Consider the following 27,733-nt stretch of genomic DNA (forward strand, 5'->3'; position numbering starts at 1 on the left):
TAGGGTCGATTTCACTCAATCTTTAAATTATTCTTGTGAAAACTAGCTCGGGTTCCCTATTCACATAAAACAAGTCCAAGTTTTGTTACTTTAATAAATTTTAGTTGAAACGCTTATGGTTGCCACCCTTAAAAAGTAAAGTACATAACACTAGGATTTTGGGGTTCAGAAATCTTTTTGGAAAAAGAATATTACATTAGCTATGTAAAGTGGTCATCAACCAAATCAAAAGGATCTACAAATGCATTAACATTTTGTATAAAGGCCTCACAATTCGACCCTAGTGGAGTCTTTCTCAAAGGCTAAATCGACAACACAATATGCACACAATTGCATCAAATATAAATACCCGTTTTGTAAACTGCATTTTCCCCTAGAGGAGAAACATAAACCTGAATATAGATGGCCCAAATCTGGCCTATTTAAACTAGCACAAGCATTGATCGAGAACAGGAAAAGCTCAACACACAGTTTATATAGGTCAATCAGGCAGGCCGATGACCTTGTAAGAAAAGACCAACTTGCACTTGTTCATTGTAGATCGGAGGTCCATGACACTGGTTTAACAACAGAACCCCCAAAAATTACAACTCTTATCAGTGAAGGGAACCCTGTCAACTCTCTCAGTTTGGTTGGTGGAAGTGCTTGAACCCACTTGCCATTTTGGGAGAACCTCGCTGTGGTTGTGTGAGAGACTACATGTAGCTGGTTCTAATTGGGTCAGATTGATTAGTGACTTCAAAGTGTGAAACAATCCAGCTTGATCTTTGCCGTTTTTTTCTGCTGTGGAGGTTCAATCTATTGGAAGGTAAGCTGGTCTTATACCTGAGTTTTTTATGGTTGTTTCCTTTAAATTAAAAGCAGTTTAAGTGCAGTTCCCCTACACAGTTAAACTGTTGTGAAAAAGGTACCATACTTTATGATGTACATTTTCTATCCTGTGAAATTGGATTAAAACAATTAGAGGTCAATTGATATAGGAATTTGTTAGTAGGCTTTTTGTCTTGGCACATTCTTATAACCAACAATGTGCTAATATTCTGTTCAGAATGAACAGGTGGATTTAAAATTGTCTTAAAAAACTAGAAAAACTATTGATTGCCAAAAAAAGTTGAAAGATGGAAAATATTTGCATCATGTTTTTTATTTTAGAGTACATTTTCTGTGTGTACACTTCCAGCAACCTTTTCGTGCAAAATTAACGTTTTTAACGGCACACTGCTTCTTTGCGTATACGGCCAAGTTGCTCCAGATGGTTGTTAAACGCAGGTGGGCTCTTTTGATGTAGAAGGGTTGAGGTCACAGCGTTTTGAGTCTCGGCATTTTGCTTCAAAACTTTGATGACAGTTTGTTACTCACAAAGTGCATTGCCTTGGAACAAACAAAGTATGTGTGAGGCTATGTTTTGAGGGTTTTTATTTGTATGTTTCTTTTAAATGTAGAAGGTCCTAACTACTGTTTTAAAATTGATTGATTGGATTAAATTCAGTATTGAGGATAAAGGAATTTGTGGGTTGTTTTAAAAATAGGTGTCCCCACCTGTTTGTCGAAATGAGGTAATGTGGTGTGAAGGTTGGTGTCCATATTTGTTCATTGTTAAAAGTTTTTTCCTGGAATTTTCAGAGTGTGGGGTGTTCGAGTTTCTGTGTCTATTTTGTGTTTACTGTGGCAATTTTTCAAATGAAAATGATGTACACATGTGAGCCATTTCATTTTGTGCATTGTCATGAGAAATAACCACGAGGTGAAATTTTGCTTCTCTATTTCATTTGGCTGCTCCTCATGAAATAGAATAGTTCAGACATTGTAGTTTACAAAACATGAAATAAGAACTTGGATGGAACAGGTGGAACGAGGCCCATATTGAGTTGCTCACAGATTTCCCCAACAACACTCAGTAGCTCCATCTTTGTGATAAACATATGTCGGTAAAGGGAAAACAATAGAAATCATTTGTCCTACAATGAGTGGTTGATTTCATCACATATTTGTCATGATTAAACTGTGCATCATTGAGCATGAAAACCCTGAGCCATTCCCGGAGCAATTGTATATTGATTACCTTCATTTACCGATGGTCTTGAAGTTGCTTCCTTGTTTTCAAAAGGCAAGCCGCGCCAAGCCTTTTATACCCTGTAATCCTGCATTCTTGTAGTCCGATAGATTGATATTTTGCTCTAGGTATGGACAGAAATACTCATTTGAATTGCGCCTTTAGTAGTACCCTCTCTGGCTTCAGTGAAAGCTAAGTCAGCCATGTTGAGGCTTTCAGTCGGAAGCAAATTGGTCTGAAATTGGTCATTGAGCAACAAACTGGTTTAGAACAGTCACCTTTATGTACTTTTCTTCTCTCAATGTGCGCAAAGTGCATTCCCTTATACTAAATTGTGTCTTTTTGGACGAGTGCTTTCTCAAAACAGTTAGGACAAAACCACAATTTCAGGGAACTTTAAACATTACTAGCTTTCTTTTTTTAAATCATAAGAACAATTTTTTTGTTGAAATATCAGTGATTGTCATGTTCACAGATGACTAAGTTGGTTTCCTGTCAGCGAAGGTTTTGACTGTGTATTTGAACAAAAACACATTTTTTTTTTTAAAGGGAAGCATTTTTGTATCACACATGTGCGTGCTTATTTCTCAACAGGAATCATGTTTCCATTGTGTTTTATTTGTTGTTGCCAGAAGTTGTGTTTGACTTTTGTTATTGGCCTACTGTTGAGCTTTTGTTGAAGTTTTTACTTAAGTCTGGACTGTTTCTCTTTTGTAGGAAAAGCTTGTTGATCCGTGCTGTATCTTACAACTGCTGAACTTTCAGTATAGAAATGAATCAAAGGTGCATTTTTTTATTATAAGTTTTGTTTTTTCAATTATGTGAACATAGACAGTCACCCAAGGCTGAGCAGTTGGGCGCCTTTGCCATTTTCAAAGTCTAGTTACTTTGTCATAAAAAGGACAGTTGAAGTACTGTGTAGTCCTGCGTTCTTCTAGTGTGTTTTCCCAAACAAACTTGTATTAATTCAAAATAATCAAATAACACATTTCAAATATATGGATTTTTATATTTTGTTCAGGGAATTTGTTGTTCATAATTCCTAGATTTTAAATCAATAATAAACCAAAGCGGCATTGAAGTTGACTGGGGTGTGGAATGTAACAGGCAATTTATTGTGGAAAACCACTGACCACATGTTTCAACTTCCACTCTGAAAGTGTTTTAAAAACCCAGAATGACCTTTAACACCATTTCAGCATGAGACAAGAGACTTGAAATACTGGTTTTATTTTCCCAATTGAAAAACTGTCGGTATTTTTACAAAAAGGAGAAGTCTCATTTGAGCAAATAAGATGAACAAGTGGTGGCAGGATACAGAAACTTTTCCTCACAATCTATAATAAGGAAAATGAGTGTATTACTAAAGCTTGGGCGATACCACGATATTATCGAATATCTTGATACTAATTTGGAAACGATTTCGATATCGGATTGATTTGGTTTTATTCGAGATATCGATATATCGCGATATATCGCGATATATCGTGATATCGCAATATCGCGATGTATTTTCTAGCTGAGACATCTTGCACCCCATAGGTTTGGAGTAAAACCAGAAGAATAGGTCATTAGAACACCTCTCTTATGCTGTGACTGTCTCTTCTACAACTTTCACTTGGAGTTTGAAGACTGATGATGTCAAATTTAATTAATCGCGATTATATCGAATATCGCGATATATTGTCGGCGATATATCGTGAATAAAACAAATCGATATCACCCAAGCTTATGTATTACAAAACTGGATTTGCCCTTAGAGCCCAGGCTTCTCAACAGCTCCCTACACCCCTGTATTTTCCTTGACTACCCCCCCCCCCTCCTTCAGCTCCCGCCTACTACAGAGCCTCACTCTACCTTCATACCAAATGACTTTGCCAGACTGGGGTTCATGCAGCAGAATGGTTTAAATTTGCAAAATTGAAAACACTCATAAAATCTGGGTCCGTCACCCTGAGCAGTAAGGGACTTGTGCTGAATGCTCGAAATGCCCCACAAGGTGGCGCTCTCATACTTGGCCTTGTCCCTCGTCTCTTGAAGAAAAGAAACTTTTAAAATAGTCCTGTGTCCACAAAGAGATTCTGATCAACATCAATATCTTATCATTATTGATTGTTGGACCATTTAAGCTATCCATTAAGTTTTATTGAAATCAATTCTTTACAAATTGTTCAGATACCCTGCTTATGAACAGGCAGACAGACAAACATAGGCAACAACATTACTCTTAAACATTTTCTTTAAACCCAACCTACATATTTAGGCCCCTTTACCGGTAAATGAAATAGATTTCAAGCCCATCCAAGCTCCTGCTTGCCCTGTCTGCCTCAAAATATCAAAAAAACATGTTTAGTTTGCTGCACTGAAAATATTTTAAAGAGACACATGTGTAGAACGTGATGTCCCAATTTTCTGTATGTCAATTACCCTCATTCCATACTATTGTGATCAGTACTGTACTCATGCAAGTTTTTTTCTCTTCTTTTTCTAAATTGACGAGTGATGATTTTTTGTAAGCTTATCATGTTCCTGCTGGTCAGGCAACTACCAGTTCATCAAATATTTTTTTTCCAGTTTGGTGGTCATGTTTCTGGATTGATTTCAAGGCTTATTTGACCTGGAAAAAAAAATACATAACAAAAAATTAGGAGACCCTGACTGCATGGTCACCTGCAGGAGAATCTAGAGCAATGTAATCAGTGAGCCCTCTCTTGTATTCTAATAGGCTAACATATCACTATACAACACTTTAAAACACATTAGGATTGGGCCATAAATAAACAGGACAGTTTGTTTAGAAAAACGTTGTCATAAATTGTCCTTGGAGCTTGGGAATTAAATAGTTTGTGTATAACCTACATATCTGTCAAAAACTAGGTTCTTTTCACACCTCCAACGGGATCGGGAGAAAGAAGAAAAAAATTATCGGGTAGGCAGGACCAAAACGTGATATGGCACAGTTGCCGATAAAAGCTAAATTTATCCCTGCTGTTTCCAGCCCTCCCATTGATAGCCTGGCAGGCAGAGTTTTTGAATTGGCAGTGGAAGTTATTCAGGCATTGTACATGCACGAGGGAGGGATTGGGTTGTCTGGGAGGCCAGGCTTCTTTCCGTCTGTGACACATATACAGCGTCTCATGTTTCCAGCCGGATTGACGCGCAGACAGACTGGAAATGTTTTCTCTCCCGAAACTGGGTCAGTGCTGGAAGAGCCGTGGGGGGAAATGTAGGCCAATCCCCAGCGCGCTTGACACCATTAACGCAAGACCTGTCTCACTCATTCCCTTGCCGGCTCGGTTTTTATTGCTTAGGCTTTTTTTTTTTCCTTCCCCTTTTTGTGTGTGTTGCCTTGGTGGATTCCTGATGACGACCTGCGTACGCTGAAATTCTCTCTCTGGCGACTTCTTGGTCTAGATTTGCCTAGTTTTCATGAGTTGTCAAGCTCTGTCGGCTCAGGGGGATGGATGTTCAGTGACGGACGGGGAAGCTTCAGTGATAGTTGATAGTTCAAATCTCTCGTCCCATTGATCCGCCTTGCAAGACGCTTTGATTCCGTTTCAAACAGTACTTTTTGTTTACATACGTACTGGTGAGTAGCTCAACTGTTATTTTTTTAAGTTAAAAAGTTCCTTTTTTGAAAGTTTTTTTTAGGATTGAGTCTTTTGTTTGAATAACTGTAGTCTAAAGCTTATATTTGTTTTTAAAAAGTTGACTGACAGGTTACCAAAGTTAACGATTTGACCACAATTCAAAAGTTTGTTCTGAAGTTTGACGTCTTGCAAATTGTACTTGTTTCTCGGACAAAATGTAAAAGAAGTTCCTTTTTTATATGGGTTTTGTTCAAACTAGCTAAGTTTTTGGTGAAAATTTGCGTAAAATGCTTCGAAGTGAAACTGTTTAAGAATTTATTTTAAGGAGTGTTTTAAAATCGCTAATAATGTTAGGCTGTTGTAACTTTCTCCCCACTTTGAGTTGAGTGTCTTTTGAAGTGTTTATTTTAATATTTGTAGTTTTATAGTTTTTGTGAAGGAATGTTTTAATTGAGGTGTGTGCAGTGGAATTTGATCGTAAATAGTCGTTGTGTATTCTCATGTTTGTTCTAGCTTGCTTTATTTGGCTTCACAGGACCCTGTCGTTAGACATTTGATTCATATTTCATCTCAAGAACGGAAACATTTGTAATTAATGAAAGTTTGTTTTGATTGAACAAATAACATAGAAGATACTGTTGCCTTTTGTTAATGTTCCCCATCTGTGCTTGGTATCTGCTCTCTTTCCCTTGTGCAACTTCTCAGAAAAGTTTACAAGAACTGTTGGAAATATTTTGATATTTTGGATTTACACTTTATAAAGGCGATGTTTTTTATTTAACAGTTCCTCAAAAGCCAAAAATGTATACATGTCATGCCTTATCATTGATCACCAACTAACAAAACCAGTAGCTTAATGTTAAACATTTTAAGTTTATTTCCAAAACTTAAGACAAAATCTGAGCCTGAATGATTAATCGATGAGGTTCCAATTTGTAATTGGGACCAGAAACTGCTTTGAAGTGCAGAAACGATGAATTGATAAGTCAACATCCATGTAAAGAGTAGAAATGAAAGTGTCCAAGTAATTATTATTGTAACTTTATTAGTTTGTCAAATGATTAGCATTGGATTTTTTGCAATTTCTTGGTTCTCCAAAGTTCAACTTCTAATCAGTTTGCTCTTCTAATCATAAAAGACAATATACAAGATCGGAAAAATCAGAGAAGAAGTTTGAGAATCAACTGGAAAAGATGACTGATTATGCCATTTGAACGAGTAACAATCCTTTGGGTAGAATGTGATCTCAATTCTGCCAAAGGATAGCATTTGAAGACCACTCCCCCATTATCTGTTTATTTATTTATTTTGATTGCGGTAAGCAAAATACTGGTATTATCTATTATTATTAAGTTTGTAAAAGTTGCATGATTTTATGGTTTTTTTTTTATTGAAGACTCAAAGAGTGAAGGCGAAACTACTCCACCCCAAAAAATTAAATGAATTTAAAAAACGAATAATTAAAACAAAACAAACACACTCAAAACTCGAAATGATTTTCTTTCCCTTTCTGTAAACTTTCTGTTTACGCGTTTCCTGAGGAAACCCATCGTGTCACGTTCTTGTTTGGTGTTTGAGGTTTAACACAGACTGATATACAAACTAACCCATGTTTCTTGATATGAACCAGGAACCAGTAACTAGACATAAATTAACCTGGATTCCTTAGTATCCAATTGCAAAGTTGTTCTAGTTTCATGAGCTGTTGGTGGTGTACATGTACATAAGTACACGGTGGTGTACATGTACATGTACACGTAACTATAAGGCCTCCTGCAATTCGATAGAGTTCGCATGTCATGATTGTCAGCCAAGACCGGCTTGCATGTCAACAAACTAGTACTATTTATTTTTATTAAAAAATTATTATATCTTTCTGGTAATGGCATTAATGTACCCTTAAAACTGCTAGCAATGTGACCTGTAGGTCTGGAGATACTGGTGTAAAGAAGGTGATGAAGAAATGCCAGTTTTTAAAATCGGAATGAGTTTAAACAATTTCTATTGAAGAAAACAAGATTTGTATAGAAAGAGAAACAAATGTTTAGCTCATTGTGATCATGTTTCAGAGAATTTTTTAAATGTAGAAACTCAAAATTACTTAGGTTAAATCATGAGAAACAGCTTTCTGCTATTTTCTTTTTTCTTCGTATGATTTGGATTACATATTTAGGAGGTTCAATGTTTTTTTTCTTGTTTTTTTTTTCTTCTCTTTCTCACAAATGTGGATTTGGAAAATATTAGAATCCAAATGAATTGAACTAATGATTCCAACAAATTGATTTTGATACCACGGATTCTTCCATCTGGAAATTATTTCTTTTAATAATTGCTGTTGAACAACTGGAACCCTTTGTCGCAAAGGACCCAGAAATAAAAATCAGATTAAGTCGATCGATTGACCTACATAAAATATATACAAAGTGTTGTAAAAACCCTCCAGTCACGCGATAGAATTCTAAGAAGAACGAATAAAACCACATGATCGTTTTTGTTTCCTGTTTTGGCAAACGCATGAAAATAATGAAAATAGTCACGGAAATGACAATCCACAGTATCTTTGTATACTTCTTTTATAAAAAGCATGAATGTTTGTTTTAGGAAGTGCTGCCTCAATTCTAGATCAATTGTTGGGTTATTTCTCAAACCTAAATTCTCTCCCTTTCCCCCACTTACAAGAGCAAACTTTATTCTTTGATATTTGTTTTATCTTTAGAAAACGCGTCAGTGATCCAGAAAGTAAAAGCATCCAACGAAATTAATGCCTCCTTTCAGAAAAGCCTGCCTCGCCAAAAACCAAGTCACTTGAAATACATTGAAGTTTCGTCCCTGCTCTGAGTGTGATATTAAATTACGAAGAATTTCTGGAAAGCCCCAGTTCCCTTTTTGACTAGCGAGGCAGACAAAAGTTCAAAATTCATTGCCTTCTCTTTGAAGTGTTTCTAGGAGCCCTAGATTGGATCACAGCCCTAGGATTGCCCCAATTCCAGAGAAGCGCCAAGTTTTTGTGTATTGTGTTTGAAACAAATGGTTCCATGCGCAGCTGAATTAAATAAATAAAAGGATAATGGGAAAATAATTCCGATGATGAAGCCCTAGTTTAGGTTGAGATCAAATTTAAGGCAGTTAAATCAGCCCAGGAATTGACACAATCGTAGTCAGTTTAGGAGCAGATATTATTGCGAGTCTAAATGGGGTTATTTTTACACACATGTGTGTAAAAATAATCTTTTTATGATATTAAGCTCGGTCTGTCTGCAAATATTTCTCACTTAAATAAAGAACAACCTTGAGGAATTCCATTTTGTATAATTGTTCTGTGCTTTACGCTCTGACCGTAAACGCAAGAATTTCTGCAGTTGTTTACTTTTGTGTAATCTTTTTATGCAGTTAAACATAATAAGTATCTGTGTGTTTGACCTTCTTTTCTTGCAATTTAAACCTAATTATGGATGCAGAAAAACAAGTATATAGGGTTTTAAATATTCTTGCCTTGGTTTCAAAATAACTGACTTTGTTTCATCTGCAAAGATGAGTTGTCATTACTGCCAAATAGTGGTTTGATTGTGACATCATACTTAGCAATTCAGATTCAAAATACATCTTAGCTCTTTGTGATAGTAGTTTTACATTATGTTAATCTTGCAGTCATGTAGGCCTACATTTTATTCACTTCTAGAAATCAAACGATTGATTTTTATGAAAATTATGGTTTAATTTATAAGTAATTACAGTGTACACCAAGGTTTCTGTTTTGTTTCTCTTTTTTCCCCTTCATTAAAAATCGATTTTCCACCTAAGGGGACCAGCATAGCATTTAAACTCGGTCAAAATATTTGACCGAGTTAACAGTGACAGGGTTTGGATTCCTGCTGGCTTCATCATGACGGTCTTGCTGGCGCCAGGCCGGCTTAGTTTCGACCTTGGCTTTCAGCGAATATAGGTTAACTTCTATTTAATGAGATATATATGGAGGGGGTGTGGGGAGGATATGGGGGGGGGGGGGGGGGGTGCATGGACCTTCTTACATCCGAACATATGGCTCTGTGTTTCTTGAAACAGTAACAGACTTTAGTTATTAACACTACAGACCTCAAAATTGATAATTTTTAAGTGTATTTTAAAGCTGCCGATATAATTTCTTTAACTAAGATATTCTGAGAAAGATATAGGGCTTTTATCCGCATCTGACCAGTAAACTTATGACGGGTCAAGTCAGATGGTCATTTGTATTTTTAAAATGAATATTAATTCTTCAAGATGTAATATCTTTAAGATTTTATCAAAATTTATGTTAAAATGTGGACTTGCATTGTTACCAAATATCTTTCAATTCTGTTTTGTGTCAAATACCCTAAAACACATAATACAAAAACTTTAAGTATCCTCAAATAAGAACAGTTCAATTTAAAAGGTAAATATGATAGAGTCGTGAGGGTTACACCTTGACCTTTATATGTGTCCTCGACCTCTACATAATTATTCGGCCATGAAATCAACACGCATAGAAACAGCTGGGTTTGCGCACATCATAAATTATGGTCTTTACCACGCATTATTCGTGCACCATCTCTCGGCCCAGTCTCTAAGGGAGTGGGTTTGTGATGGCTTAATAAGTACAGTGCATGTAGGGCAATATACGACCTCTTTGTTGTTGTTTACAGACACATAATTGATTGGTTTCAATGACAGGTGTAAAAACAATATATTCAAAGACTATAAATGCTACTTTGCTGGGATGTTTTTTCCCTCTTATATGGGTCTGTGTAGAAGACTCAAATGTTCTTTTGATATGAAGTTTACAGCAAAAAATACTAATCGAAGTCCTTTGGTTTAACCTTTAAGAGCTTTTTGCCTGAGGAATGGGGGCGCTTAAACTGGACTATAACCCAATGTGCAAAATTGATATCATAGATCTTCAAACATTCAACCCGCCACACAACCAGTGTCATGTGTTAAACCCTTCCTCCATGGTTAAACACAAACAAGAAAAGCACACTCAAGTCTCTCCTGGTAATGCTCTGCAATACTGTGTGGCATGTCTCCACAACACACACGTGTCATTACACCGTAGGCTTTAACAATCCCTATTATGACCTCATTCTATGAACTGTCTAAACAAACGTGCAGTCAGCTTGTCTCCGAAATACCACGCTAAGTTAGCAACAATTTAGGTGTTGTTTTTAGGAACGAACGGAGAGCGAGAAAAGAGGTTAATTATAAACACGGGTTTGATCTTGATTGTATAGCGGGCCAAGGGTGCGGGGCGTGTGTTCTTGACTACTCTTTAATCAAATGTTAAAAGGAAATTGCCATTTCATATTGGGATATTGACAGTTTCCTTGAATATTAAGTAGCAGGAGGAAAAACAGACTTGTGCAAGTCTCTTAATTTATTAGTTGTTTTATACATTTTTGTAGGTGTGTCAAGTAAAGTTTTGATTGAGAGGTTTACATGATGTTTCCTTGGAATTGAAAGAGGAAGGAAAATATGTGAATTATTGAAACAATAACAAAGATTGACTCTCATATCCAAAACTGAAACAAGGCTAATTAAAGCAGTTTTTGTTTTACAAATAGTATAAAATAGCCATCAACAAAAGTACAGGGGAGGGGGCAGCTTCAGTTAAACTTCTAATAAGTTTCTCCCGAGAGTTCCATTGCGTTCATTTAAGAAATTGTCAGGGAGAATGTGTGTTGGACAAGCCTAAAAATCCCCCAAATCATTGTTTTTCAGTTTCCAACGTCAACTTAAACACATTTTTCTTGTTACATTGTATTTGGGCAGTACTGTTCGATTGATCCCTGTCAGCGCTTAAAACAATATAAATCGGGAAATAGCCGTGGGGTTTTGCTGCATCATTATGAATTCCAACCGTGAAGATGTAGGCCGAGAATCAGGTCGTTAAATCAGGTCACGTTAATAATCACCCCCGCCTGCTTGTCTACTCCCTCCACCCAAAAGGAAAAAAAAGCGGTTAATGAAAAAAAAAAGGGGAAAAGACCCTAGCCCTGACCGAATAACGAACACTAGCATGTACACACACACATGAGCAACGTGCACTTTATTAAATAATAGGCCAGCCACAATCTCTCATCCACATGAGTAAATCCAGGGAATGATGCATATTTGTTGGGGGCCAGCCTACATGATCAGAATTTAGATCTAAGCTGCTGGAGATCACCCATTGAAGAGAGTCTCTCCCTCCCTCTCTCTGCTAACGTTACCCTGGGCGTCATGGGGGTACGATAAACTAGCATCCGCAAGAGCTGTCAGCTACTCTTGTGGCAACTTATGTAGGTCACAGCGAGGTGGATGGATAGAAAACTGGGTCAGAGGCAATCTAGGCCAAGATAAACTCAAGGAGTTGTTATGCCCTCATTTTTTTCTTTCTCCGGTCTTCTTAAACTATGGCAAGGCCCTCGTTGTTATGGCTATTTATAGACCTCTGTTAAAGCAGCGCCCTTTCTTGGATGTTTTTTTATGTCTTCTTAAACCGAACCGGGTATGTTGTCAACACTTTGATGCGATTACTTACCAATATTATTGGTTTTTCCCCCACCGTGGGACAGCTCCAGGATTGTTGGTGTGACCAGAAGGCCTGGGGAAATTAGAGCTGACAATTGGAATGTTTGGGGGAAATCACGTTCTTTGGCTATTCTGAATAGAATTTGATAAATATTGCAGTTGATTTTATTTGGTGGTGGATTTTGGATGGATAAATTCTGACAAGGGCTGATTAGTTAGATGTTCTGCCATTTCAGTTGTATCTGGGTTTCAAGGGTGAAGAATACAAAAATATTCTACGGCAGAGTTATAAATCTTCTGCATTTAGTATATTTGACAATGTAGATTGCCTAATAACTAGAAAATGTTTCTTTCTTTTCTTTGAAAAGAAGAAATTGCTGGTTGTGTTTTGGTGGAGAAACATTTTACGAGAAAAAATGGTTTGGTTGAGAAAATTTTTAAAAAGAAGAGGGAAGTACTGTAAATACTTTATGAGCAATATTTGATAAATAGGCTTGCAGAATCCAGTTTGAATGTCACATGGCTCATCAATAATGCCAAGGAAGGTCAACCTACCCACCCACCCTTTTTGATGGAGTTACTTTTTTTAGACCAGGTTGTGAAAATGCGTGAAGTTGAACCAAATTTGTGTGTAGCAAAACAAGCAAAACAAGCAAACCAACCTGTTTTTTCTTTTTATTTATGATTTATTTGGACATTGTTTCACGATATTTAACACACGGACAAAAAAAGATAAAAATTGTAATTATCAGGCAAGGAAATTATCCTTTGAAAGCGTTGTAAAAAGTACGGTCAATTTGAAGACAAAAACACTTGGGTTTTCAAAGGGTGATACTCATTGAAAATAAACATCAATATAAAACATTTTTATTGTCTTTTCTTGAACACATTTTTATTGTCTTTTCTTGAACTAGATATGACTCAGTGAATTAAAGTAAATAAAAAAAAGACTCAGTCGAATAAGTGGGACTTGTAATGTAATTCAAATTGGAAACCATTACAGCTTAAGTACACGATTAAAGTACAGTAAACCACAACCTTTTGATTGATTGAGCATGGATTGAGATGGCCCAATAATCTTATACAATCCTCCAATGATGAAACCCCATTTAGCTCTAATTTGGTCTGAGAGTCTTTTAACTATTTAACAGTAGCTCAAATAAGTCAGTGTTCTGGCATGACTCATTTGACATGCTTGATGTGGTCTATTCGGGCAGAACATTTCTCATTTGAAGACTAAACAAGATGAGCACACTCCACCGTCTCTTTGTTTCTTGTTTGTCCTGACACCCCCCCCCCATTGTTAATGTTTGGAGTGACCTATAAATATTCATCACTGGTTAATTATTGGTTTTATTAATATGCATCTGATAAGTAAATTATTGCTACAAAAGTCCATACAGTTTTTTTTTTAGTGAGGTTGAAATAAACTGAGGAGTTCAGTGTTTTAGGAACGTGACTTTTTCTTTTAAATAAGTATTTTTGCCATTGTTTGTGGGGGGGGGGGGATGGGGGTAATTACAAACAAAAACAACTGGTTTATATTATAGAAAATATTTGTGCATGTCATTGTAGCCAATCTGACCAATTCATGTTTGTTTGCTGGTAAAATAATCTGCCCGAGACAGTTTCCCTTGTGGTTTATAACTTGATATGTAAAATAATCTTGAAGTGTGGTCACAACTACAACAACAGTTTCGACAAGCCCCTCTCGTCTGAGTTTTGTTAGCCTACAGATTCCCAGCTTCTACCCCCTTTGGCCCACCTTACCAGTAGTACCAGGTACCCAAACTTGTTTACTTGTTTGACGTGACGCAATGTTTAAATTTCATTCTCAAGTGATTACTGAATGTCTACAATAATTGAACCCCAAAAAGCAGACTTATGCGATAAGGTTCACAGACATGGTTCTGAAGGACAGCAGTCAATATCTATATAGGGGGTTGAAATTAAGGTTAGTGTGCCAAACTCAGGAGGTCACCCGGAGGTGAAATACATTTGGTGTAATGCCAGGACTCATTCCGAGTTTCAGTTTTAGACGCAGTCCACTATTGCTGGCTCAAAGGTCAACTACGTTTCAGGACTGCCTTACATACGATAGAGGTCAACTCGTATTCAGGTTAGCCAACAGTCACCTAGTTCTAAGTGCAACAGCGTGGTGCCATGATTTTCAAAGTCACAGGCGGTGTGTATACGTGCGGCAGTTCATAAAGCTTGTCAATTGCTTCATCCTGTGCAGCGCTGTAATAAGTAAGCACCAGCGGGAACTTGGACCTGTGATTTCTATGTAGACCCATCTGTTGGTACACGGTCGAACATCAGTGGTTGGTCTGGCATTTAAGTTTCCCCCTCCCCCTCACCATACTGAGGTCTCTCCGTGCGTGCAATTTGATTGTCATTGGCTGCTTTGTCAGGGAAGTTGTGAGTTGCGTCTTTTGTGTTGTTGCTTCTTCGCTGTGGTCTGTGGAGAGTAAGGGGTAAGTTGATCGCTTAGAGTTGGGATTTCATGGCTGTAGTTAAGAGATTTTCAAAGTTGCCATTATTTTCAAAGGATGATTATTGCTTAGTGTGAGTAACACCACCATAATATTGATACAGTTGTTTCAACTCATTCTGATAACTTTTTCGTTATAACAGTTGTTAGGATGTGTAATTTTACACCCTTAAGCAGTGTTTAATTCCCCCTTAGACTAGCTCTATCTAGTTACCTTCAGCTTCCTTTTCCCCGCATTTTCTCCAGTCTGTAAAAGACTAGATGTTCACATCCCAAGTACCACAAGCCCAATGAATTGTATCGCAATAATGTGTCCGCATACAGAGCTTGGTACCATCAGTCAGTCCTGCTCGTATCCCAAGGGATCAGAGCTTTGGATTAGCGCTGATCCAAGACCATTAACCAAATCAGGTCAAACAGTTTATCAATAAAAGCGACCAGGGTCTACCAGGATCTACCAGCTAGTCACTGGGGTCTACCCGGCTCACCTCGTCCTCGTCCTACATGTACAACCATAGGAATGATGTCACACTCCTTACCAACAGCCAACACCAACAACCTTCTCGCTGTAACCCAACCCTACAAGAATCATAATCCCACATGCCTGCCTGTCAACGACCTGGCTATAAATCTTTCATTGGTAATTCATGTCACGTCTTTGCCCTCATTCCCCCCCCCCCCCACCTTCCATTATTTCAAACCAAAGCCTTGGAAAATGGATTATGCTCTCATGGTAGTCAGAACCCAAATGTTCCCTATTTCCATTTCATCCCTCCGTCACGTCACGTTGAATTTCTTGTCTGAGCAGCCTGATCATTGGAACTGGGCCGCCTGAAAGGTAAGCCTAAACCCTTGGGGTGGCTGACCATAAAATCCCCATGTTCAAACAGAAAAGCGTAAGGGAATTGGGGAGAAGTTTCAAACAAAGAGTAAGATGACTGTCTCACTTATCAACTTTCAATGATTTGCTGTATTTACAGTGTACTATACAAATAGTTACGGGTATAGTTAATGGTTTCAATCAAAATCTGGACTTATCTATTAAAAAATTTTCTAAAAAGTATTGTTTCCTACTGGATCAAAATCAAAGAAAAGTTCATACTTTTTTTTAATGGCTCTGAACTTTACAGAATTCCTGCATTCTGGAAACCTCCAGAAAATGAAGAAGAAAAAAAGAAAAAAAAAGGATAAATTTATGGCCGAAAAGTAACTAATTATCATTTGCAGGGAAACATAAAACTGATGGCAACCCTTAATTGAAGGTTGAAAACTCCCTGATCTTGGCATTTTGTTAGTTGTGAAGAAGAATCGTTGCATTGGTTTGTCTTTTTTTAGCGCCACAGAAACACCTGATTCAAATGACTGACACTCCATTCTTGCATATCCATTACAAAAACAAATACAGCCCTAACCTTCCAACCCTTTTGCCATATCTTATACCACAATCCACAATCCTTTCATCTTTTCCACCACCCTTGAAAAAAAAACAAATGTAATTCCAAATCAATAATGATCCTCCTCCATAGCCCTTTGTCTGTGACCCAGATTGAAGCTATTCCTAGAAATATGCTTAGCCTTGTATCCAGACTGCCCGAGCCTCCCTCCTACGTAAGCACATGCTGTGCTAATTTCAGCCGAGAACTCTGCCCACATCGGGAGAAGAGAAAAGAAAAAAGAAGGGGAAAAAAAATAAGTAGGCCAAACGTCGTCAGTGATCACAGGATCTCGGTTTCTGTGAAGTGGGCCATGTTTCAGGGCTGGCACAGGGGCTTGAGTTTAATTTATTTATAGCACTGTGTGTCAGGGAAATTTTATTATTATTTATTACACTATTTACCCTGCCTTGATGTGTGCACTCGTTTAAGCTTGAACTTTGAGAGATGGCGGATGTGTGGATTTCATTTTACTTTGCTTTGTCTTATAGGGCTTCCAGGGGATTTTAAATACATTCAAACAAAACCAAAGCTTCAGACATGGACTTAATGTATTTTGTTTAGATTACTAATTTAGGTCATGTTTGGATACTGCTGATAGGGATGGAATAACATTGGAGCTCGTGCAAATTGCTGAATTGCTTTATTTCATATTTAATATAAGCTTACGGTACATTTAATCTATTCATATGTGACCCATTTATTCCATAAGATGCCCCTAAAATGGCAACAATTTTTGTAAACTGTTTTCTCAGACACAACAATATTACGAACTTGTCAAAACAGAAACTAAGATGAAAACATTGGAGGCCAGTTTTATAAAGGTAAGGTTGGACATTGCACATTTTCTAAAGAGTCATCTGGGCCCAATTTTATAGAGCTGCCTAAGCGTAATTAAGTACAACAAAATTTTGCTTACCAACAATTGATTTTTCATGACTTTTTCCCACGAGTATGTTCCAGGTGAGAAAAGGTTTCTGCTAAGCAGATCAATTAGTTGATTTGTGGTCCTGTTTCTTTTTTGTCAAGTCTCGTTTGCTTTGGTTCAATTTGGAGAAAGAATTGTTGATAAACTATTGCCTTTAAATTGTAAATTAATTTTCAATTCATATGTGCCTATATTTCTGTATGTTTATGATGCAGACAATAACATTTCTGTTTCTAATTCAGACAGCATCTTTAACTGGGCAAAGTAAAGAGTCGTCAGTTTCATTTGTGAACTCAGTTTGGTTTCGTACAACGGACTTGAATAATACCTAGTATTTCCTGCAGCAGCTGACATACAAGTTTACATATGGACTAACCCGTATCATCCGAAAGCCTCAAGCCAACAACAGACTCCCCGTTAAAAACCCACGTTCAGAGCACAGCGTAGGTTGATCATAATTTCTTTCCCTGGCATCTAGAGAAGTGTGTACCTTATAAAAACCTGACCTACATTGGTATATAGGGCATGGACCCTTGAGGTGTAATCTCCGTTGTGTGTATCGGAACCAGGTGGATCAATTGTGGGTCAGGTCACTGGCTCTGGATGGCCCACACGTTGAGGCAAAGTGACACTAGAGTGACATGGGTAGAATTATAATATCCAAGGTTTTGCGGTCCTTTGATGACCACTGCTGTCCCTGGGATGACCATGGCATGATGATCAACCTCTGTGTCACACAACTTGCTTGAATTGCTTCTGATGACGACACTGTTTTGATAATCCAATCATCTAAACTAGAAGGTTATGAGGAGAACATTTTACCAGTCTTTACAGTATGTGTTCCATCTGTTTCAAAATTTGCTAGTAACATGTTCATTAAATTCTTGCTAATAAAGTTGACTTGAAGAATATAAATTGTTATTTTATTTTGCATTAAAAATGAAAATGATATTTATACTCAATGAAAAATAAACATGAGAGTCTGTAGGATGGGTTACCAAAAGTCACACAAAAAAGTCTTCCAAATAAATACAAAGCCAAGTAAAAGGCCCTGGCCCTTTAAGAAATTTGGCAGATTCAATTTTAATCCCCCCCCCCCTGGAGATGGAAATATTTCAGTAAGAATCTTGTTGTTAATCTAAAGAAAATATATAGGAGGATAAAGTAAAATTTCAACTGTAATTTACGTTGTTTGAATGAAAATAATCCTATGCAGTATTTGCAGTCCCTCCAAAGTGGCACCGTGGTTCACAAAGTGCGTGTTATAAATCAAAAGAGACCAAATCCATTTGTTGTGAAAGAGAAAGCGATATAACCCCCCCCCCCCCTTTCACATGGAGGTCAAGAAGGCAGCGTCCTAACATGACACCGCTTGTATGGGGAAGGCTCGTGGAGCTTTCGATAGAAAAATGTGTATATCCGGACCGTATAAACGCTCTTAACTCAATTGTTTCGCGGAAGTCAGAATCTGATGCTGTTTTTGTGTCCTGTTAACCTAGAGTTACCCTGGAATTTGTGGGAGCTTTTTTTCCCTTTCTCATTTTCTGCCGAAATGTTCTAGATCGGCTCCCCACCACAGTCAAAGTCAATCAGTTTAAACTCTTAGATGTGAAACCAACAATTTGGCGTCTTGGTGTCCAGATTGGTGTGCACTGTCAGTGTAAGTTTTGAAAACCAGGTTATGTCTGAAAAAAACAAATGCATAGATAGAATACATGAGTCTTGAAGATTAGTGCAGTTTGTCTTGCAGATCAAGTGTAAACATGTTGGAGAGTGAGATAATCTTATAGGAGACTGGGATAATCTTGTAAGATTTGTGATAAACATTTTAGGGGTTGTAGAGGAGGAGTTGATCCGATTGGTTGAATCCTCTAATCTTCCAGCCACTCCCTGTATGTTAATTTGTCCATAACATTTGGATATCTACTGAGACAAATTGTGTGTTATTTAAACTGCTTAACTTGTTTGATTGATTGATTGACCTATATTTTATTTATCTTTCTGGCTAATTTGCAGGGCAAAATGAGTGTAATGACTGGGGGCTACGGCTATGCCGTCTTGTGCCGAGTATGTGGAGACAAAGCATCAGGGTTTCACTACGGCGTTCACGCCTGCGAGGGTTGCAAGGTAAGGAGTGGATTTAAAACAAAAAATCATTTGTCTTTTAGATATTCTGACCTTAGACAATCCAAATCCAACAGTCTTGCTTGATTCTGATAGATTCGGTTCTGCATAGCTACAGGCCAGGAATTCAGCGTTGAGAGGCCATTTTCATTCTGCAAAGGACACTTCCTTTGTTAAAGTGTTTAAAGTCTATGGGTAACTTGTGAAGGCACCAAGGCCAAAACTAAGGGCAACAGAGGCCATGGTGCCTCCCTGTCATCCCAGGTTTGTAGTTGATTGTAAAACTGGGTCTTCCCACTAATGGTTAAGTGGTCCTTGCTGCTCATACAACATCTTTATAATTAGGCAGTGTTTAACCAGTATAAATCTCACACTTCTTTTGTTGTTTTGTAAAATTTGTTTCCAACTGCGAAGCCTATAGCCTGAGCAAGTCTTATATGGTTTTGAACTGTTTGGATTCTCTTGGGTTCTAGATATGAGATTATTGACTTGTGAAGAAAATTAAATCATGCCCTCATTGTGTCCAAAGTTTTGAACTCGTTTGAGGCTTGCACTTTCAATGGCAACATCAATTATTTAAGAAGAAGAGAAATGCAAGGCTTCAAGTTGAATTCCACTTCTTCTAATGGTTATCTTAATGCAATTATATCGACCCGTATTCTACTGGGTTTTTTTTTTTTGAGCGAGCGACAGAGACATCAATGAATCTGTGTCACTTTATTAGCTTTAGTATTCACAGGATATGTTGTCTTAGTGTTAATCATTACAACCTTACTGTGTGTCTAAGACTTGAGCAGGATGACAATGGTACACGCTCCTGAAAAGTGCAATGGAAGAGGTCAGAAGTGACAGAAATTATAGGAAAGTGCTTTATTGCAGAAGGGTTGTCAGGACTGGGGGTGGGGCTGGGGATAGTGGGGGGGGGGAAGGTCAAATTTAATGCAACAATTGTCAGCAAAAGTAACTGTTGCATTCAACGAATCAAATTATTGAATTCAACGTTTTTCAGGACAATGATTTGCATCCAGTCAGCCAATACACAATTTAGCTGATTTACAAAACAAGATATTGTGTAAAGAGTTCTAGAAAGACAAGCTGTTTCTGTTGTGGGTCATTGTTACACTTTAATCTTGAGTTTACACTGTTGAACAAAGGTCACTTTGTCATTCAAGTAGTTTTTAAGATTATGGTTGAACGCCATTTATTATTCAGGATTGCGTTTAAATGTCACTCCCTAAAATCGATCCTTAGTTTGGGCCCTTCCTCCGGAGACACTGAATATTGAAACCAATCTCTTGATAAGTGGCTCATGTGACAAAGTTAGAAGAAGTTTCAGCTAGGCCCCTAACCACATTGCTGATGGTCTAATGCAGAATACGCTCCCAAGCATTTGATAAATTAGCATGATTACGGCGGGCGCCACGGCCACTTAACACAATGGCAAAAGGGCGTCCGTAAAAGGGCACAGTTCTCGGAAAGGACGTCACTAATGTAGGACAATATAAGTTTTTTCTAATTTCACATCATTGATGTCTAGTCAGTAATAAGCCTGTTGCTCGGTAACCCCGTCCCCAAACAAAACAACGATTATCCGAGGATTTCCTGTAGCAATTCGTCAGAGAATGGATGACTTGATCATCCATAATGTCTTCTAATAACAATTAGGAACAAAGTGCTTCATTACTTCACAGCTGCACAGTACAGAAGAGAGAAGAAAATACAGATGTACAAAGCATGTCTTGAATGTCAGAAACTGACAGGGACATTCTGATGGGAGACATGTTCATTTCAATGTTGACTTCACAAAATCAAATTTTAATGCAGTTCCAATTGCTCCACTAATTTGGAATTGATGTACATGTAGACGTGGTTTTAGTACAAATTGTCAAGGGAATTCTGATAGGCTTAAGTGAAAGTTTTTGGATCTCCCAATATCCTAAGGATGGTTGTCCTTTTTTTTGAATTTGCAAATATAGTTTGTGGGCCATTTATCATGTCTAGTGTGAACCAAAACAGTTGATTGGATTTGGGGACTAAATTTACTTACAAAAAGTAAGGATTAAACTCAATTTTTGTATTTTATGAACAACCTATCTTAAAAAGAGAAATTCTGTAACAATTTACATTTTCCAAGTTTAGCTTTTGTATTAAATGTACGTGTTAAGAGTCACTTCTAAATTGTGTGCGCATGCTACCTTTAATATTGTCGTGCGTGCACGTCCACTGGTTTTGATATGCAAGTAGAGCATGAACTCTGTTTAACCTGACATTTTATTTATGTAAAGGGGGGCACTGTGTAATCAAAATATCACATGATTGATGTTTGAGTTGTGTAGCCAGAACGACTGGTAGCGCTGTAATGATAAACTTATTAATTATTATTTATTTCTTGTCAAACCTGAGGTTCACGTAAACAAGCACGACTTTGAAATATTTTTTACACCATTATTTTGTTCACCTTTTTTTTTAATGAATCATTGATATAGTGTTTGCTGAAAAGGTACAGAAAAAGGTGAAGAAGAAAACGGATTGTGAATTATATTATTATTATACTCTTTTTTGTAAAATTTATGTTCTCTAGTAACATAAATCAATAATCCAGCTCCTTTATCGGCAAATAAGTGTTAATCTTATGGTGTGTTAGTTAGCAAATATACAAACAAAACTATGACTGCATTTCTTTGTTTAAACGTTGTTGTTTTTTAAAGATTTTTTTTTGTATTGATATTTTCTTTTATTTTTTTTTCTATTTTTTTTCTTCTTTGAAACTGTTAAGATTGTTTATACAGTTAATTTTACTTTAAAAACAAGAAAAAGCTACAAATTATGTGTCTTCTGCTCTCTATTGGTTTTCTTTATCCAATACTCGGATTAAACTTCCGCTTAGTTCAAGATTTCTGACGCCAATGAAATAAAACTTAACTCATTGCCATTTTCTCCAGTGATTTCCGTCCCCTGCATCAGTCAACTAGAACTAGATTTGTCTGTCTCATCATTATCTCCCATCGAATCAAACCTTAGTCATGATAGTGTCTTCATTTGGTTTCCAGCTTATAATTTCCTTAACAACTTCTTAAAGATCAAGAGTACGATTCATGGATTTAGTCCCATAAGATTTGATTATCGGTCCCATCCTTTTCCTCTCTTGAATCTTAAAAAACTCCTCCTCCTCTAAGACCCTCTTTCTTCTGATGACAACTCCACCTGTCTGACGCTATCACCATTTCTCTGTCTCTCTTGAACCCAAGGGCTTCTTCCGTCGCAGCATTCAGCAGAACGTCAAGTATCGCGTCTGTACCAAGGGAGACGAATGCCTCATCATGAGGATTAACAGGAATCGCTGCCAGTACTGTCGACTCAAGAAGTGCCTCCACGTTGGCATGTCCAAGGATGGTAAGAGAGCATTCTTCTCTTTCTCCCAATGGCCCTTGATCGTCCAAGCAGTCCAGTAGATAGTGTACGATTAGCTGTGGCCGGGGTCAGGGTAGAGCAGATTCATGACCCTATACCCTGGATTGAAAAACACTTGCAGATAGTAAAACAGATAACAGAGGCTGGGTTATTCAATTATTCAAATTGATGACCTACTTGAAGAGGAAGCAGCAAACAAAATTCTCTAACAAAACCTTGCTTAACATCTCACAAAAATGTATGGATTATTTACAAACAATGGATAAAAACAAATTAATGGAAACAAAAAATAATGGATAAACAAAAACAATTGATAAAAAAAAAATTGATAAAAAATATTAATTACTTACTAACACAAAATCATGTTGCATAAAGTACAAATACCAAAGAGTTCTTTTATTTTATTTGTCCCTTTCTCTTCCTCCGAATTGTCTTTCCTCAGCTGTACGTCTCGGACGATGCCCTAAGAAATGCAAACCTCAGGGTATGCCAATCCCGTCCCCGCCCAAGTCACCTTCAGGTGAATACATCATCAACCCAGAGGAGACTCAAATGAAGATGGAGCAGTTGATTCTTAGTATACATGAAGCCCAGAAGAAAACGCTATGGGATTGCTTTACATTCAACGGATGGAGCGAGTACTTTCCATCTATCGTAAGGGACTCTTTTGTTCTTTTCTTTTTCTTTTTGATGAAAGAGTGACCTTTTTTCCCTGTTCCCTTGCTGAAAGAGTGAATGACATCTGTCAAGATATACTTTTGGATTGTTATATTGCACCTATGAAAAGAAATTGTCTATAAAATTCTTGATGTCAATGTGTGTTATGTAGAGGCGAATGCTGCCCTCTGTTGTTCATTCCTATTTTACAAGCCTTTACTGTTGGCCAACTGATCTCACTCTCACAAGTGGGTGAAGGTGATTTCTAGTTAATATAATATCAACTTTCGGAACTGCACATATTTAAAAGAGAGATTTAACCACATGGTTATACTGCAAATATACTATAGTTGCCGATTGCCGTCCCCCCGCCCAAGTCGCCCTCAGGTGTACACATCATCAACCCGCAGAGGAGACTCAAATGAAGATGGAGCAGTTGATTCTTAGTATACATAGTATACAGAGTAAAAAAAATAATAATAATAATTTAACTTCAGAATTGACTCATCAATTGCTCTTTGAAGAACAGCACCTATCAACAACATTCTAAAATTGATTAATTCTTTACCATTTTGTTTTATGTTGTTACCTCCAGATTAACAGAAATAGCATTGCAACAAACACCCAGAGTCAGACCAAACTTATTACTGACCTCGTGACCAACAACTTCACTCCGTCAATCACTCGCATCATCGGCTTTGCCAAGATGATTCCAGGCTTCTTGAACCTGGATAAAGATGACCAGATCATGCTACTCAAGGGCGGATCGCTGGAGGTTTTATTGGTCCGTCTAGCTCAGGTCATCTCGGTTAAGGATGGAATGTGCGCACTAATAGAATACCACAAGGTATGCACTTTTTTTTTTAGATCATATTTAATTGAAAGAAACAAACTACTTCTAAAGTGAAGTAATTTGCATTTTTATTGTTTCAGAAAATCTCTTTAAAAAAATATCACCTGACCATAATTTTTGTTCTAGTGGTTTTTCCTCCAGACCACAATTGAAAACCTTCAAAAAAAGGTGAACAATTACTAAGTGTAACATATTTGTTTTGTGTTGTTAGTGGAGCATAAAAACACTTTGCTGACAAGATACTGGACAAGATGCATGTCTAGCTTTCACTTGTATTCTTTGTATTATTGTTTTGACTTCTCCAAGTCACTTTCACTTTCCTTTGACAAAAGATTTGTGTTTATTTTGAGAGACAGTCAGTTCATTTAATATATTTGTCCAGCAAGTAAAACATTATTTCTACAAAGGGTCAATAAAGTGATGTTTTTCCCCTGTTTATCCAATCCCACTGTAAACAACTTAAGGAAAGCCTTTTGTTTATAAGTAGGATGAATTAACCTTTCATGGGAGAAGTAGAATTGTTTGAGCTTTAAATTCAAGAAGAGAACATACAGAGGATCGCAGCAGATGAGGCGTCTTTAAGCAACCCCTACCTCCCCACTTCCTTCCTTACTAAGTTCTTTCCCCGCATCTCGTCCCGAGTAGATGATTATTGACGTCTTGATTTTTCTTCTTTCCTTCCTGAGCAGGAACTTAGCCATGACGGGACCAAGATAACACCGCTGATCGAAATCATCCAGGATGTCATTGAGTTCGGACTGAAATTCAAGCAACTGGAGCTAACCAACTGCGAGGTTGCGTTATTTACTGCTGTCATCCTATTATCGGCAGGTGTGTGTTCTTTCTTTCTTACTTCTTTCTTTCAATCTTTTTATTTTCCACTTTGTGTGGGAGTTCTGGTCTTACCATGTCTGCTAGCATATTTTCCTGTTTACTGTTTTCCATGTGCCTGGCATTATTGTTGCATTACTGTTATAAATCAATTGTGATTTTTAAACTTATTTTCGTCAATGAGGATAAGACGGCACTTTAATTCCTATCATTGTTATGTGCAGTGAGTTTTGTATCTGTTGGTTTTTTCTGGTTTAAATTTTATTGTGAACTTTGTAAATGCTTTATTATATCTAAGTTTCATTGTTGTTGTTTTTATACTGTTTTATGGTGATCATGCACCTTTTTTGTCAAGGCTTTGATTTCTTTTTCGCTTATTTTCACTAGTGTACTTTTTAAATCTTTTTCTGTGTAATTATCTAATTGTTTGTTTACTGTTGAACAGGCAATAATTATTATTTTTAGGGCAGGTCTTTGTCATTCATTTGCCCTCTCTAAGCCGGCATTGATATCTAGACAACATTCCACTCATTCCTGTTTCTATTCCTCTCTTTGGACAGATCGGCCAGGCCTACTAATACCTGATCAAATCGAGACATTACAGCTTCAGATTGTTCAAGCTCTCCAGTCACAGATTCTTCTCAATCATCCAAACGACCGGCTGGTCTTCCCTCGTCTTATGATGAAACTATCAGACATACGTCAGTTTAGCGTCACTAACTCTGACAGAATGATCAATGTCATGGATGCTAGAAGTTGAGGAACCATCACTGATCCATACAGGGGGGGGGGAGGGATAAAGCGAGCCCTGGGATGTTTATCTATCAATCGAGAGAATTCAGTAAACAAAACAAGAGATATTTTCTGCGATTAATGTTGTTTTCGTTAGCAATCTTCCCTTTCCAGTTTTATTGGGATACGATGCATTGAAGAACTAGGCCGTTTTCATAGAGATGCAAACCACAAAAAGTTGCTCAACAATTGCTTAGCACAAATTATTCGGCCGCCAGTCAAAGTTATGTGCATTTCATAGCATTTTTAACTGATGAGCATTTTTTTCTAAACATCTGTTCTTTTTGCTCAGCAATTGTTTTGTGCTTGATTAGCAGTTCATATGAAATAGACCCTCAGCTTGGTACCCATTGTTTGTTTTTTGGTTTTTTTGGGGGGGGATGTCCGTCTGATGTGCAGAGTATAGTTGATTGGGAAGAATGAAACTCATATCAGTGGTCGGCAATCAAATGTTAACAAACTGTTGATTGTCCAACAATGCACGATTGGTTGAGCCAATATTGTCCTCTTCAGTCTCAAATAAATAAAGGGTGTTTAAAATAAAATTAAAAGTTGAAATCCCTTGCCCTAACAACCAAAAATTTAAAAACACAAACCGGAGAATATTTGCAAGTGTCGACTTAAAAGTTTCTAAATTAAACAAAGGATAGTAATGTTAGATTTTAAGCAAACGTCTCAGTAGGTTTGTCTGTCAATCATCTTCTGATAGTTTTGGTGTCATCAGTTTCAGAGAATTAATTACTCATCTGAATTCTTTCAAACGAATATCATCTGGTATTCCATTCAATATATGTTTCATGTAGACAAAACAAAGGTTTGAGAATGAGTATTTTCCCAAAAAATTTGGGTGACATAAAAATAAAAGGCTAAGTGTCTGATGAAATATTTGCAGACACAAATTCACCCAATCCTACGTGGGATTTGAGCTTGTTGCAAAATTGTTGTGCAATGTGAATTGCTCTTGTTGGCTACAAGTTTCTTGCAAAGAAGAATTTCTTTCATGTCTGCAAGCTATAATCTTTTATAAGGCCCTTCAAAATAAACAACATTTTTGTACAGCGCAGCCATCTTTGTAGTTGGTTTCCTAATCATACAACTGTGATTTGATAAATATTTGAAGAAAGGAACCTGGCTAATTTTTTCTTCCAGCCTCAGTTCATTTACGTAATTTCTGTGGAAGAAGCACGCAATGTCTGTACTGCACAAAAAGTAGTGTTATGCCTACCAGGGTTTGGTAGGCATTGGTACTTGTGTTATGCCTACCAGGGTTTGGTAGGCATTGGTACTTGTGTTATGCCTGCCATGGCATAGTAGGCATTGATAATAGTGTAAAGCCTGCCATGGTTTGGTAGGCATTGGTACTTGTGTTATGCCTACCAGGGTTTGGTAGGCATTGATAATAGTGTAAAGCCTGCCATGGTTTGGTAGGCATTGGTACTTGTGTTATGCCTGCCATGGCATAGTAGGCATTGATAATAGTGTAATGCCTGCCATCTCTTGGTAGGCATTGGTAAAAGTGTTATGCCTACCAGGGTTTGGTAGGCATTGGTAAAAGTGTTATGCCTGCCATGGTTTGGTAGGCATTGGTACTTGTGTTATGCCTGCCATGGCATAGTAGGCATTGATAATAGTGTAATGCCTGCCATCTCTTGGTAGGCATTGGTAAAAGTGTTATGCCTACCAGGGTTTGGTAGGCATTGGTACTTGTGTTATGCCTGCCATGGCATAGTAGGCATTGATAATAGTGTAATGCCTGCCATGACTTGGTAGGCATTGGTAAAAGTGTTAGCAATAAAACTAATTTGCAACCCCAGAGCTTAATTCCTAATCTTCCATAATGACTACCTTTTTCAAATACCTCAATTTTACCTCTTTTAAGTAGAATTGTATCTTCACTTGTATCTTCCACCCAAAAGCACTAAGTATGGGATATGCACTTTGTTAACCTGTGTGATACATACACATTTCAATGTTGTGATGAACCCAAGAACACAATTATAATATCAATTGTAATTATCACCTCTGCACCCAGAAGAGTT

At 37.4% G+C, this 27,733-nt stretch overlaps 1 protein-coding gene across 2 annotated transcripts; it reads left to right on the forward strand.

Moving 5' to 3' along the window:
• The first annotated feature begins 548 nt into the window (after positions 1–548).
• Positions 549–27,475, forward strand: LOC117291242 (nuclear receptor subfamily 1 group D member 2-like). Of its 2 annotated transcripts, none has more exons than XM_033772861.1 (7): positions 549–808; positions 19,043–19,153; positions 22,399–22,543; positions 23,004–23,215; positions 23,814–24,065; positions 24,761–24,902; positions 25,463–27,475. In XM_033772861.1, the coding sequence occupies exons 2-7, from the start codon at positions 19,049–19,051 to the stop codon at positions 25,660–25,662; spliced, it is 1,056 nt and encodes a 351-aa protein (XP_033628752.1). In that variant the 5' UTR covers positions 549–808; positions 19,043–19,048; the 3' UTR covers positions 25,663–27,475. The 2 variants fall into 2 exon arrangements, with proteins under 2 accessions (XP_033628752.1, XP_033628751.1); XM_033772860.1 differs by lacking the exon at positions 549–808 and adding an exon at positions 5,259–5,642.
• Positions 27,476–27,733: the final 258 nt, after the last annotated feature.

The sequence above is a fragment of the Asterias rubens genome, chromosome 6 (genome assembly GCF_902459465.1).
Source record: "Asterias rubens chromosome 6, eAstRub1.3, whole genome shotgun sequence".
NCBI lineage: Eukaryota > Metazoa > Echinodermata > Asteroidea > Forcipulatida > Asteriidae > Asterias > Asterias rubens.

Excerpts from the sequence above, each read along its gene's own strand:
- LOC117291242 (XM_033772861.1), top strand. The coding sequence starts at position 19,049 with ATGAGTGTAATGACTGGGGGCTACGGCTATGCCGTCTTGTGCCGAGTA. Across the intron at positions 24,066-24,760 it reads CACTAATAGAATACCACAAG|GAACTTAGCCATGACGGGAC; the intron begins GTATGCACTTTT and ends CTTCCTGAGCAG. Across the intron at positions 24,903-25,462 it reads TGTCATCCTATTATCGGCAG|ATCGGCCAGGCCTACTAATA; the intron begins GTGTGTGTTCTT and ends CTCTTTGGACAG.